Raw genomic sequence first — 15,364 nt, 5'->3', positions numbered from 1 at the left:
TCAACTTGAGGAGTGCCTAATTACATGGGAACAACCATGTTTTTATCTTCTTTCTAAATATGAGATAATCAGACTTCAATCTTATATCCAGTGGTGCAGTGCTCCTTATTTTTGGGCCAATCACGGAAAACACTCCTTTTTGTTGTGGCAATTACTCTTTCTTCCATTTTTTGGCAGGCTCTCTTTGCATACCCCCGAGATATGAATATGGAGTTTCTGGTATAAAAATAATAGTACATGATGCCCTTTTTGTCTTCATGGGTCCACCTAGTAGTAGATAGTCCTCTTAATTTTTTCATTAGCTTCTGTGGCTTATAGACTGCTCCATTGGATCCATGAACAGCATTACCATGGTCTAAAGCTGCACCAGGGATTTTATCTTTGCCTGAAAATTTAGCATGATCACTACCACCTTCATGTGCTCAGATTAAGGGTGCTCAGACTAAGGGTGGGTACCTTTTTTTCCTGGGCAATATGCGGCCAGTACAAATATATATTTTTTTATTCCTATTATACTTCAATAGTAGTAGTCATCTGAGATTTAATTTAGATATTATGCAACAGGGTCACCACATGACAGGACTCAGTAAGACTTGGTGAGAGATACTCCATCTGATTATGCTCTCACTCCTAGACCCATTCCAGTGTGCATTCTTTCATGTTTTCTTAGGTGACATTTATACCTGAAACCTTTATCACATTCAGAACATTTAAAAGGTTTATGCCTCTTATGAGTTATTGCATGTTGTTGCAGGTGGCTTTTCTGACTGAAACACTTATCACATTCAGAACATTTAAATGGCTTCTCTCCAGTGTGGATTCTTTGATGTATTCTTAAATTACATTTATAAGTGAAACATTTATCACACTCAGAACATTTAAATGGTTTGTGCCCCTTGTGGGTTATTTCATGGCGTTGTAAGTGACATTTCTGACTGAAACATTTATCACATTCAGAACACTTAAATGGTTTCTCTCCAGTGTGGATTCTTTCGTGTATTCTTAGGTCAGATTTGCACTTGAAGCTTTTAGAACATTCAGAACATTTATATGGTTTCTCTCCAGTGTGCATTCTTTCATGTATTGTTTTGTTCGGATTTTTGTCTGAAAGATTTATCACATTCAGAACATTGAAATGGTTTATGTCCCTTGTGGGTTATTTCATGTTGTTGCAAGTGACTTTTCTGAGTGAAACATTTACCGCATTCACAACATTTAAATGGCTTCTCTCCAGTGTGCATTCTTTCATGTAGTCTTAGCTTAGATTTATATGTAAAACCTTTGCTGCATTCAGAACATATAAATGGTTTCTCTCCACTATGTATTCTTTCATGTTTTCTTCGATCTGATTTATTACTGAAGCTTTTATCACATTCTGAACATGTAAATGGTTTCTCCCCGGTGTGTATCATTTCATGCACTTGCAGGCTACCTTTCTGACTAAAATATTTATCACATTCAGAGCATTTAAATGGTTTATGTCTTTTATGGGTTTTTTCATGTTGTTGCAAGTGGCTTTTCTGACTGAAACATTTATCACATTCACAACATTTAAATGGTTTTCTCACCCGTGTGGATTCTTTCATGTACTCTTAGCTTAGATTTATATGTGAAACATTTATCGCATTCTGAACACATAAATGGTTTCCCTCCACTGTGCATTCTTTCATGCTTTCTTACATTAGATTTATTACTGAAGCTTTTATCACATTCAGAACATTTAAATGGTTCCTGTCCTTTGTGAAACTTTTTATGAATTGTAAGCTGCACTCGGTATGCAAAACATTTTTCACATTCAGTACACTTAAAAATCTTGTCTCTTCTGTGAAACCTTTTACATTCTGTGAGTTTTGACTTCCTATTAAACATTTTTTCACCTGCAGTACATTTAACTGTTCTACCTCCTGAATGAAATTGTATATGTCTTTCCAGCTCAGCACTGTAGATAAAGCATTTTTCACAATGAGTACATTTTAATGGCTTCTTCTGAATGTGAATTTTACGCTGTGCTGTAAGTGTTCTTTTTTTGGAGATTCTTTTCTCATCTTCAGTACCTATAATTTTTTTCTTCCTATTATGATATTCCTGGATGAATGTGTGACTTGACCTCTCAGTGAACTTATTCCTACATTCACTCTGTTCTTGGTGCTCAACAGAATGTGAGTTTGTGGAGAAATTTCTGCAAGTATCATCACTTTTAAATGATCTCTCTCCTTCATTGATTGTCAGATTTTGCACAACATTTGGGCACCGAATGGAATTTCTCTCTTGTTCAGGACATGTATTAAGTTGCTTTTGGGCTTTGTCTTTCACTTTGGTTGGTTTTACTCTGCTGCTTCTTTCACTGTTAGCTGAAGGATGTGGGCTGTGTCTGGAAGGGTCTTTCTCTTTCCGTTCCTCCCCCTGCTGTCCACTGCACATTCTCTGCCTCATACTATTGTTCCTGAATCCATCATCTGTTGGATAAAAATGAGAGTATGACCATTAATTTTAAAGTTATGGTGAAGGACATATATAAGGAGATATCCCCATATGATTATTTGAAGACATCTGCATGGTAAGGCTACATATGGAACAAAAAAAAACAAGTATATGAATTGTATCTTCAATGTGCTGTTATCCAAAAAAACTTTTGAAACAATTATGTTTTAAAGATGTAAAACCGCATCAGCAAGCCAGACGACGGCAGTGAACCCACTTGCCGTCCGGACTACTCGTCATTTGCGGCGTGATGTTGAATGTCTAATTTTTTAATTTTTTATATAGAGCAGCTAGATATCACTTTGAATGTCCTCTGAGTCCCGTATATAAATTGAAATGCATCAATGACCCGAACTGTCTTTGGGAAGGCTACATATGGAACATGACAGGAAGTGATTCTGCTTGTAGAAAGGTGCAGATGGGCAATAGCACACGAACAGAGGGAAATACACCGTTTCTGATCTTCTGCTGGTTCTGTGCATCTCATCCTCACCTCAGTCTCTGCTGTGATTCCCTTAACTCTGATTACAGTCACTAACCAAAAACTCTGCAGCACTCTGCTGATTCATTCTATACCTGGGTTGCTGAATTTCAGAGCTGTCAGCTTAAAGTAACTAAATTTTAATGATTATTAATAAAAATGTAACTCAAACCTAGAAAAAATATTTAGCCTCTATCGGTAAAGTTTAAATACTTATATAAATCAAAAAATACAAAAGGCACAAGAAAGAGATATGTAACTAAACAAATCCAAAATGTTCTTCTCTTCTATTGTTAATTATTTAATGATACTCTTAAAACACTCATTTAAACTTACTCTATCCCATTGTTTGCAGAAATTCTTAACATTAGAGTTTGACAAATATCTCAGTACCCATGTAACAACTTCTAAAAAAAAAAAAAGAGGTTTTGTGGTTAGATCTGCTTAAATTTGATCTGCTTGGATCATTGTGTGTGACTTTTGTTGCGGTCTGTGCCGCTTCCCCTCTTTTCCCGGTGAATGGCGCCTACCTTCAGCTCAACAAACGCCGTGGGTTCCACCTTCCAGCCTCCGGGGCCGCGCATAGGCCCATGTGGCCTCCGCCATTTCCACGCTCTGATTCCTGCGGCCTCGCGTGCCCGCGAGTGCGGACGTCTTGTGTGCCCAGACCCCGGAAGCCCGGCTCCGCCCGCACTGATGACGTCACCCGCCATCCCAATATAACCGGCGCTCAGAGTGTTCCTCTTCGCCTTGCAACGAGGTTCACTACAGTCTTGTAGCTCTGAGTTGCGTTCCTTGCTTGCCTGCTTCCTGCCTGACTACGCCTTGCCTGATTCCTGCCTTGATCTCGGATTGCCTGACCACGCTTTGCCTGCCGCCTGCCTTGATCTCGGATTGCCTGACCACGCTTTGCCTGCCGCCTGCCGTGACCTCGGACTGCCAGACCACGCTTGCCTGCCGCCTGCCTTGACCTCGGACTACCAGACCCCACTTCCTTGGCTACTTGCCTTGACTCCGATTCTCCGGAGTGTGCCCAACCTGCTTCTGGTCCTGCGTCCAGGTTGGCCTACCCGAGTGCCTGCTTCGCCTTGCCTTACCATTACTCCGGATCCTACGCCAGGTATCCTGTACCCCTTCTGAGAGATAGAGTGCTCGCTGTTCTCCTAAGTCCCAAGGCGTTGGAACCCTACGGGCTCCTCCTGGGGGGTTCCAGGCGTCTGGGTGAAGCTCTTGGTTTACACTCTAAGTCTCCTGAACTGTCTAGTCTCGGACTGCTGGCTTTCCTCTCTAGCACCCAAGTCCCAAGGCACCAGAACCCTACGGGCTCCTCCTGGGGGGTTGCTAGGTGTCCGGGTGAAGAGCTTGTGCTAGTACTCCCAGGGGTACCTGCCTCATTGTTACTGGACTCTCGCTTCTCTGGGGCCCAAGTCCCAAGGCACCAGAACCCTATGGGCTCCTCCTGGGGGTTCTCGGGTGCCCGGGTGAAGAGCTTGTGTCTGTCCCTGTCGTCTGTGGATTATCTAGTTCTCTGTTGCTGGACTTTCTCACTGGGGCCCAAGTCCCAAGGTGCCAGAACCCTAGGGGCTCCACCTGGGGGGTTCTCTGTACCCGGGTGAAGACCTTATTCAGACTCCTGCCGCTACACCTCGCCCTCTGAGTCTTGGCTCCGCCTCCCAACCTGCTCCGCCCCTCGGGGTGGGTTGGCCCAAGGGTCCACTATTCAGCCGCAGAACCCGGTCGCAACAGTTTGCAAGGCCATGGACTCGGCGGAAGCCCCGAGCCTGCAGGCCATTCCGGGAATGGCCCAGCATCTCCGGCAGGAACAACTGTGCATCGATACATTGGCAGCAACCGTGGAACAGTTGGCTGCTCAACTAGAGGTCTCGGCTCGAGCATCTCGGCAAGTATCAACTGCCTCTCAAGTGTCAGCAATGCAACTCCCTACGCCTCCCCGGTATGCCGGGGATAGCAAATCCTGCCGGGGGTTTTTAAACCAATGTCAGGTACGGTTTACCCTCCTTCCGGCTCAGTTCCCTTCAGATGCGGAGAAGGTGGCCTTCATCTTCTCTCTATTGGATGGTAAGGCCCTTACCTGGGCTTCTCCCTTATGGGAACGACGAGACCCCATGCTCCAAAACATGGAGGAGTTTCTCACGAACTTCCAGCTCGCCTTTGACGACCCTGCTCGCCTCAGTACAGCAGCCTCTGAACTCCTTACCCTTCGGCAGGGAACTCGCTCCGTGGCAGACTATGTCATTGAATTTCGGACACTGGCTATGGAGGTGGCTTGGCGGGATGACTGTCTGAAGGGCATTTTCCTGGAGGGATTGTCTGGCCGGATCAAAGATGAATTAGCAGGCCGTGATCTCCCAGGAGATCTGAATGATCTTATCAACTTAGCCGGTCGGGTGGACCGGCGCCTTCAACAGCGAGCCAAGGAGACTCGCCCTATCCGCAAGCTCCCATCTGTCTCTATACCCAGAAGTACCAGCGCCTCTCCCACGTCAATGGTCGCAGGGGAACCCATGCAAATGGGCCGGTCCCCGTTAGCCCCTGAGGAGAAGAGAAGACGCCGTACACTGGGGCTCTGCCTCTACTGTGGAAGCAAGGGGCATTTCCTCTCGACTTGCCCGGAACGTCCGGGAAACACCACTGCCTAGGCTGTACGGAGGAGCTACACCTAGGCATCTCTGAAACCGCTCCTCTCTGCACCCTACCGGTCACCCTAAAGTATGCCGGTGGGGAGTTTCAACTACGGGCTTTCATTGACTCAGGTGCGGAAGGGAACTTTATAGTATCTGACTTGGTGACCCAGCTAGCCCTTCCCACCGTCCAAAAGAGCCCTCCGTTGCGAATCTCGTCTATCCGAGGCACCTTGCTCCCGGGAGTCATCACCAGTTCCACTGTACTCATTACTCTACAGACCGGATTACTCCACTCTGAACAGATTTCATTACTTGTTCTGGAACGAGCATCCGTTGGTTCTTGGTCTCCCTTGGCTCTGCCTACACTCACCTCTCATCCAATGGGACGACTTCCAGTTGGTCCGGTGGGGCTCGGCCTGTTTTGGCCGTTGTCTTCAGTCTACGTCACCGTCCAGACCCCTGACGGTCTGCTCTTCTCAACTGCTTCCGGAACCATACCAGTCCTACGAAGACGTCTTTTCCAAGGAGATGGCGGAGATTCTCCCACAGCATCGGCCATTTGATTGCTCCATTGAACTACTCCCGGGCTCTACTCCGCCCCGCGGGCGGGTTTACCCGCTCTCATTACCTGAAACCAAGGCCATGTCTGAATATGTGGTGGAGAACCTAGCCAAGGGGTTCATCCGGCCGCTCGTTCGCCAGCAGGAGCTGGCTTCTTTTTTGTTGCCAAAAAGGATGGCACACTTCGGCCTTGTATCGACTATCGGGGACTAAACGCTATTACCAAGCGGGATCGTTATCCCCTCCCGTTGATCCCGGAACAACTGGATCGCCTCCAAAGGGCGCAGGTGTTTACCAAATTGGACTTGAGGGGGACTTATAACCTAGTGCGCATCCGTCCCGGGGATGAGTGGAAGACGGCGTTCAATACCCAGGACGGGCACTATGAATATCTCGTAATGCCCTTTGGCCTCTGCAACGCCCCAGCCGTCTTCCAACACCTTATGAACGAGGTGCTACGGGAGTTTTTGAATTCCTTCGTGATAGTTTACCTGGATGACGTGCTTATATTCTCCCGAGATCTGGCGTCCCATCGTCAGCATGTGAGACAAGTCCTCCAGGTTCTGCGTGAAAATCACTTGTACGCTAAGATGGAGAAATGTACCTTTGAAGCAGAATCCCTGCCGTTCCTGGGTTATATAATTCCCTCCACCGGGTTCCAAATGGACCCAGAAAAGGTAACAGCCATTACCCAGTGGCCGCAGCCGAAAGGACTTAAGGCTCTTCAGCGATTCCTGGGTTTTGCAAATTTTTACAGGCACTTCATTCCCGCCTACTCCCATCGGGTGGCTCCTCTCACGGCCCTGACTCGGAAGGGCGCTGACGCAAGGAACTGGCCCGAAGACGCGGTTACCGCATTCACTGATCTCAAGAAGGCCTTCCTGTCGGATGTCTGTCTTCGGCACCCAGATCCCTCCAGACCCTTCATTGTGGAGGTCGATGCTTCCAGTGTCGCCGTGGGGGCGGTACTGAGCCAGCACTCAGACTCCGGGAAGCTACTGCCCTGCTCATATTTTTCCAGAAGATTCTCTCCAGCTGAAGGCAACTACTCCATTGGAGACAAGGAGCTACTAGCCATAAAACTGGCATTAGAGGAATGGAGACAGTGGTTAGAGGGGGCTCTGCATCCCGTCACAGTCTTTACTGACCACAAAAACCTTGAGTTTTTGTCTCAAGCCCAGCGTCTAAATCCCCGCCAGGCCCGGTGGGCTCTGTTTTTTAGTCGATTTAATTTTGTGTTACAATACCGTCCAGCGGCCAAGAACGTCCGGGCTGATGCCCTGTCCAGGTCCACCTGCATTGAAGGAGATCCGGAGCCACCCCAATTCATCTTGGACCCCAGTAAAGTCCGTCTTTCTGCCATGACGGTACTCACTCAAGACAAAACCCTAGTTCCTCGCAAGGATCGCCTGACGGTTCTCCAATGGGCCCACGACTCCCTCATCGGCGGCCATGCTGGCCGTGAAAGGACTTTAGAGCTACTAAATCGGTATTATTGGTGGCCTAATCTTCGACGGGATGTCACTGCTTATGTGCAGTCCTGCCCAACCTGCGCTCGTCAGAAACCCAGTCCGGGCTTGCCGTGTGGCCTTCTTCAGCCTCTGCCTATCCCCACGGAACCATGGACCCATCTAGCCACCGATTTCGTGGTAGATCTGCCATCTTCTCGCGGCCATACGTTGATCTGGGTAACTGTAGACCGTTTTTCGAAAATGGTACACTTGGTCCCGCTTCCAAAGCTTCCCACGGCCCCAGAACTTGCCCTTCTGTTCGCCCAACATGTCTTTCGCCTGCACGGTCTCCCCCAAGATATTGTTTCAGATCGTGGGCCCCAGTTCGTGGCTCGATACTGGCGAGCCCTTTGTAAATGTTTTAAAGTGAAACTCAACTTTTCTACGGCGTTCCACCCGCAAAGCAATGGACAGACTGAGCGGATGAACCGCACCTTGAAATCCTATATTCGCTCCTTCATCACTGAGCGTCAGGACAATTGGGCTAAGTTACTGCCATGGGTGGAATTCGCTTACAATAACCAGGTCCATGCAGCCACAGGCATGTCTCCCTTCCAGGTGGTGTACGGGAAGGCCCTAAGACCACCACTCCCTCTTGACACCTCAAGCACCTCGCCAGCTGCTCAAGCCACCGCTCATCAGCTTCAGGTCCTTTGGCGAGGAATCCAAGGCAAACTACGCCGGGCGGCTGCCTCCGCCAAGCAAGCCGCGGACCGTCATCGACGACCAGCTCCTGCTTATCAACCAGGAGACCAAGTATGGTTAAACACCAAGAATATTCGTCTTCGACTCCCCTCCCGGAAGTTTGCGCCTCGGTTCTGCGGCCCGTTTCGTGTGGCCGAGAGAGTGGGCCTGGTGTCCTACCGCCTACGGTTGCCTTCATCCTTCCGGATCCATAACGTATTCCACGTCTCTCTCCTGAAACCGGTGGCCCTCTCCCGGTTTCACAATATTCCTCCGGATCCTACGGATACTTCCGTCGAAGAGGATCCCACCTTTCAAGTACGAGAAGTGGTGGACGTGCGTTTCCATAACCGCCGGTGGGAGTACCTCTTGTCCTGGGAAGGATGTAGCGATGAGGACAATACATGGGAACCTAGTCGTAACATTCTGGACAAGGACCTCCTGCGCCAGTTTCACCAGGATCATCCTGAGAAGCCTGGACCCCTCTAGAGGGGCCGTAAAGGGGGGGGGGTACTGTTGCGGTCTGTGCTGCTTCCCCTCTTTTCCCGGTGAATGGCGCTTACCTTCAACTCAACAAACGCCGTGGGTTCCACCTTCCAGCCTCCGGGGCCGCGCATAGGCTCATGTGGCCTCCGCCATTTCCACGCTCTGATTCGTGCGGACGACTTGTGCGCCCAGACCCCGGAAGCCCGGCTCCGCCCACACTGATGACGTCACCCGCCATCCCAATATAACCGGCGCTCAGAGTGTTCCTCTTCGCCTTGCAACGAGGTTCACTACAGTCTTGTAGCTCTGAGTTGCGTTCCTTGTTTGCCTGCTTCCTGCCTGACTCCGGTTTGCCTGACTACGCCTTGCCTGATTCCTGCCTTGATCTCGGATTGCCTGACCACGCTTTGCCTGCCGCCTGCCTTGATCTCGGATTGCCTGACCACGCTTTGCCTGCCGCCTGCCTTGACTTTGGATTGCCTGACCACGCTTTGCCTGCCGCCTGCCTTGACCTCGGACTGCCAGACCACGCTTTGCCTGCCGCCTGCCTTGACCTCGGACTACCAGACCCCGCTTCCTTGGCTACTTGCCTTGACTCCGATTCTCCGGAGTGTGCCCAACCTGCTTCTGGTCCTGCGTCCAGGTTGGCCTACCCGAGTGCCTGCTTCGCCTTGCTTTGCCATTACTCCGGACCCTACGCCAGGTATCCTGTACCCCTTCTGAGAGATAGAGTGCTCGCTGTTCTCCTAAGTCCCAAGGCGTTGGAACCCTACGGGCTCCTCCTGGGGGGTTCCAGGCGTCTGGCTGAAGCTCTTGGTTTACACTCTAAGTCTCCTGAACTGTCTAGTCTTGGACTGCTGGCTTTCCTCTCTAGCACCCAAGTCCCAAGGCGCCAGAACCCTACGGGCTCCTCCTGGGGGGTTGCTAGGTGTCCGGGTGAAGAGCTTGTGCTAGTACTCCCAGGGGTACCTGCCTCATTGTTACTGGACTCTCGCTTCTCTGGGGCCCAAGTCCCAAGGTACCAGAACCCTATGGGCTCCTCCTGGGGGTTCTCGGGTGCCCGGGTGAAGAGCTTGTGTCTGTCCCTGTCGTCTGTGGATTATCTAGTTCTCTGTTGCTGGACTCTCTCACTGGGGCCCAAGTCCCAAGGTGCCAGAACCCTACGGGCTCCACCTGGGGGGTTCTCTGTACCCGGGTGAAGACCTTATTCAGACTCCTGCCGCTACACCTCGCCCTCTGAGTCTTGGCTCCGCCTCCCAACCTGCTCCGCCCCTCGGGGTGGGTTGGCCCAAGGGTCCACTATTCAGCCGCAGAACCCGGCCACAACAACTTTACAATTATAAAAGAACTTTTTATACACTTTTCACTAAAATGCAAATTCACTGGCTAAAATTATAAAAAGGGAGGTTTTTTTAGATCAATGATTATATGCATAGCAGCTGAGGAGAGCTGTTTCAGCAAATCTATGTTTTGGGTGAGATCTTTTTCCATCTATACACTTTCATTCTTTTCTCCCTTGGTTCCAAGTTAAGAGCCTATTGAGGGTATCATTAAATAGTAAATCATTAACAGGGCTTTTTGGACTTGTTTAGTGATATAAAAGGCATAAGAAAAAAATATCTATTTTGATTTGTCTAGGTACCATAGGGATGTCACAATATTCCTGGCACGCGCTCAAATAGTCAAGAGAATGTGTAAATAATTTATTAAAGAAGCCTTTTATTTTTCAATCTGATACTAATATAACCTCACCTAAAAGATGGACCAAATTAACATTGTTTAAAAGATCAGTTAGGGTGGTGTTACATGGGCCCACGCTCACTGAATACTGCGCACTCTGCCTGCCTAAGTCAGTGCCTTCTCATTGTTCTGTAATCCCCATGAGCTCCATATTCAGTAGGGAGGCAGCGCTAGAAGCATAAATTTCAACATAAGCTCACGCTTCCGGTGCTGCTTCTATCAGAGCAGCGCTGGAGGCAGCGGGAGCAGGGCAGAAGCTCTCTCTCTCCCAACTCATTTTAAAAAAGGTATCGGGCAGGATGGGGAGGGTCTGTGGGGATGGGGCAGCAGATGCCAGGATTCTTCTATGTGGCTGGGGGAGGCAGCCCAATTGCCTGTTTGAGAATTGGGACCAGGGACTGAGGACCAGCTACAATGCCTGCCACTTTGTCAATATTGTGACATCCCTATGTACCTAGACAAAAAAAAAAAATGTAAGCAGAAATTAAAGACCTGGCTATTTAAACAGGCAGATACCTAAACAGGCATTTTCTTATATCTTGCCCACCCAAATCAGGGCCCCTCCAGGCCTTTTTCCTCCTCCTTCTCATTCTTTCAATGTCCCCCCCTTCCCTCCTCCCTCCTTCCAGTCTTTCCCTCCCCCCCCCCAGGCTTCTGTTTTTATTTCTCTGTAAATCCCTCTACCCTCTGCTACCAAATTTACCAGATAATAACTACTGTAACTTAATATTCAGTTACTCAAATAACAATTAGCTGTATTTAAAACACATAAACCCTGTCATCCTTGCTCATAGTTACCTAACGTCCCTCCTTATAATGATTCGCACTTATAAAGAGTCCCATGGAAAGAGTTCTATGTAAAGAGCTTTGAGCTAAGTCAAGCTCATGTTTTGTCGCATTTATAAATAGTTCATATTACTCGCATATATCAAGAGTTCCCTGTAAAGCATTTATAAGCTAAGTTCATGTTTAATGTAAACCGATGTGATACTCACAGTATATGTCAGTATATAAAAACTTTTAAATAAAATAAAATAAATAAATAAATCTTTAAAACGGTTTGGGGGGGGTAGGAAAATATGCCTGAGAGGGCTTTAATTTCATTCTTTGGGGAAGGAGGGGATTGGCTGCCCTCTATAGTTTTATTTTGCTAGCTAATGACAGCATTACTTATCCAGATATCTTTTAAAGTAGGTCTAAAGTTATCCGGCCCCCAAAAGGCCCCTTTTTTATCTGGCTAAATTATAGCCTGATAACTACTTATTCCACTATAATTTAGATGGATAAGTGGATGAATATGCCACATTTGTTATTTAGACTAACTTCAATTATCAGTTTAAATGGCTTTTGAATATCTACCACCATGAATTTTATCCACTTCCGTACTGCACTTCATGCATCTGATGAAGTGGACTCTGTTCTCGAAAGCTCATGCCTCAATAAATTGGTGAGTCTATAAAGTGCCACCCGTCTTGTGTCATTTTTGCTACACCAGACTAACACGAATATCCTTCTGGAGAAGGTTTTCATGGGTAATTATTCAGATGGACTGAACCAAATCAAGGTGAACCGAGAAGATGTGGTAGGCCTGATTGACAAACTAAAGAGTAGCAAATCACCTGGACTGGATGGTATGCATCCTAGGGTTCTGAAGGAACTAAAAAATGAAATTTCAGATCTATTAGTTAAAATTTGTAACATCATCCATTGTACCTGAAGACTGGAGGATAGCTAATGTAACCCCAATATTTAAAAAGGGCTCCAGGGGCAATCCAGGAAACTACAGACCAGTGAGCCTGACTTCAGTGCCGGGAAAAATAGTGGAAACTATTCTAAAGATCAAAATCACAGAGCAGATAGAAAGACATGGTTTAATGGAACGCAGTCAACATGGCTTTACCCAAGGGAAGTCTTGCCTAACAAATCTGCTTCATTTTTTTGAAGGGGTTAATAAACATGTGGATAAAGGTGAATCGGTAGATGTAGTGTATTTGGATTTTCAAAAGGCGTTTGACAAAGTTCCTCATGAGAGGCTTCTAAGAAAACTAAAAAGTCATGGGATAGGTGGCAATGTCCTCTCGTGGATTACAAACTGGCTAAAAGACAGGAAACAGAGAGTAGGATTAAATGGTCAATTTTCTCAGTGGAAAAGGGTAAACAGTGGAGTACCTCAGGGATCTGTGCTTTTCAATCTATATAAATAAAAATGTAAATGTTCGTTTGTTCAAAATCTTAAATCTCTGAAAGTTCTTCACCGATTGCTTTGAAATTTTGACACAACGTTGAATTCGAATATGCGTGTGTCTTTATATACCTATATTATATAGTTGTCACACCTGTGACAAGTAAAAACATGCTTTTTTGGAAAAACAGCGCCATCTGTTGGACGTACAAGCAACACACGCTATCTACAATATAAATGGGCTCTGACCGACGGCCCGCAAATGCGCAGTAGAGAGCAGCTCTACCGCGTATGTGCGGACCATTGAGCTCTGCGCTACAGGCTGGGTGTCACAGAGGGGAGGAGGAAAGGGCAGACGAGTCACCGCTCTGAGAAACAGCTCAGCCCGTTCCTCCCCCCGCTGGGGAAGGGGAGAGGGAGTAGGGACTGCCGGACAATTACACACAGGAGGAGGAAAGGGTAGAAGAGTCGCTGAGCCAGTCCGTCCACCGCCGGGGAAGGGGGGGAGGGAGTTGGGATGGCCGGAGCAGAGCAAATGCAGTAGAAAGCAGCTGTCAAGACATCACAAGCAGCTGCAGCCTGCAGCAGCCTGCAGCGCAAAGAGCTGAACAGAGAACAGCTCGCCCTCCTCCCCTGCCCCCTGAGTCCCACAGATAAGGAGAAGCCAAGTAAATATCCCCGCAACTGTGGGGGGGGGGGGAGGGGGAGGGGGAAGGCAGTGCTGTCAACCCACCACGTGAAGAGTTTACATGGGCATTGCTCCATCCCCACTCCCAGCAAAGCACCGTGACGAAACTGAAAGCCAGAGCCCTGCTCTCTCCTCCCTCTCAAGCTCCCGATCGGATTTCTTAAAGGCACAGGTCTCCTAGAAAGAGCAAAGTAAGCTAGGCAACGTGTCCCAAATCGGTTGTAGTGCCTGCCGCCTGCCCTTTGCGAGGGGGGGGGGAAACGGAGTGTTTTCCTCACTCTCCCAGACATAACTGGCGTGGGAACTTTGCAAGCTCTTGCGAGTGCAGAGCAAAGACTTAGGTGGGGAGGGGACAAAAATCCCGCCCGTTTTAACTGTGTGAAAGAGAAGTGTGGTAATGTGCGCTGAAGGCGAGTGTGAGTGCCAGAGAGAGAGGGAGACTACGTGAGGGATTGTGTATGTGTGTGAGAGGGATTGGGCGTGCGTGTGTGAGGGACAGAGGGAGAGTGTATGTGCAAGAGAGAGAGAGGAAGCCTATGTAGGGGGCTGTATGAGAGAGAGATTCTCTACCCCCCCCCCCAGCTCTCCACTTATAGGTTACAGTGGAAGGGGTTCAGTGTAGAGTGGAATGAAAGAGCAAAGGAGTTGGGGCCTGTAAGGATAGAGTGAAAGGGGTCTGAGCCTGTCCCTCCGCCACCGAGGAAGAGGGGAGGCTCGGCCACCGCTGCAGCTCCTACCACCGCCGCCGCCTCTGGCCCTTCGTGGTGCTGGGGGGGGAGGAGCGGAGCAGAGCAAAGACGCAGGAGGAGAGGGGACAAAAATCTCGCCCGTTTTAACGGGCTTAACGGCTTGGACTAAATATTTTACGATTCCATTTCAATGTTTCCGATTGCATTGTTAAATTGAATTTTCATAGATTTCGATTTATTTTCATTTTGATTTAATTATTTCATGTGGCATTGCGTTGGAATTGAGCTGTGTCGTTTACCATACCATTCATTTAGTTAGTATAGTTTGTTTTTTCTTTTTCCATTCTTTTTCATTTCTAGAATTATGCGGTTTACATCTAGCACGGATTGTTTCTCACATGGGCAATTATATGTTGCGTTTTCTAGAGTCGGCAAACCAGACAATCTCTATATCTGCACAGACAATGGAACAACAAACAATATTGTATACCCACAAGCATTGTGAAATTAAACATATTAGAAATGTGCGCTTTCTCTTTTCTTTCTTTTCCATTTAACCAGACTGAGCCACAGCAACGCTTGGCCGGGTACAGCTAGTATATATACATAAATGATCTGGAAAGGAATACGACGAGTGAGATTATCAAATTTGCAGATGATACAAAATTATTCAGAGTAGTTAAATCACAAGCGGATTGTGATAAATTGCAGGAGGACCTTGTGAAACTGGAAGATTGGGCATCCAAATGGCAGATGAAATTTAATGTGGACAAGTGCAAGGTGTTGCTTATAGGAAAAAATAACCGTTGCTGTAGTTACACGATGTTAGGTTCCATATTAGGAGCTACCACCCAGGAAAAAGATCTAGGCATCATAGTGGATGATACTTTGAAATTGTCAGCTCAGTGTGCTGCAGCAGTCAAAAAAGCAAACAGAATGTTAGGAATTATTAGGAAGTGAATGGTTAACAAAACTGAAAATGTAATAATGCCTCTGTTTGTGAGACCGCATCTTGAATACTGTGTACAATTCTAGTCGCCGCATCTCAAAAAAGATATAATTGCGATGGAAAAGGTACAGAGAAGGGTGACCAAAATGATAAAGGGGATGGAACAGCTCCCCTATGAAGAAAGGCTGAAGAGGTTAGGGCTGTTCAGCTTGGAGAAGAGACGGCTGAGGCGGAATATGATAGAGGTGTTTAACATCATGAGAGGTC

General features: G+C 47.6%; 2 protein-coding genes across 5 annotated transcripts in view; both read right to left on the bottom strand.

The window, feature by feature from the left end:
- LOC115092963 (zinc finger protein 567-like) overlaps nt 1-15,364 on the bottom strand; it is a 1,005,854-nt gene that overhangs the window by 358,436 nt on the left and 632,054 nt on the right. The gene's annotated exons all lie outside the window — the stretch shown is intronic.
- The window catches only part of LOC115093012 (zinc finger protein 568-like), a 54,732-nt gene continuing 40,781 nt past the window's right edge, over nt 1,414-15,364 (bottom strand). For all 3 annotated transcript variants that reach the window (XM_029604608.1, XM_029604600.1, XM_029604617.1), the window contains one exon: nt 1,414-2,456. In XM_029604608.1, the coding sequence (XP_029460468.1) occupies nt 1,552-2,456 (905 nt within the window). In that variant the 3' untranslated portion in view covers nt 1,414-1,551. The remainder of the gene's footprint in view (nt 2,457-15,364) is intronic.

Source organism: Rhinatrema bivittatum, chromosome 1, assembly GCF_901001135.1.
Source record: "Rhinatrema bivittatum chromosome 1, aRhiBiv1.1, whole genome shotgun sequence".
NCBI classification, from domain to species: domain Eukaryota; kingdom Metazoa; phylum Chordata; class Amphibia; order Gymnophiona; family Rhinatrematidae; genus Rhinatrema; species Rhinatrema bivittatum.
The sequence above is the reverse complement of the archived record's forward strand: the minus strand, read 5'-3'. Positions and strand labels throughout refer to the sequence as shown.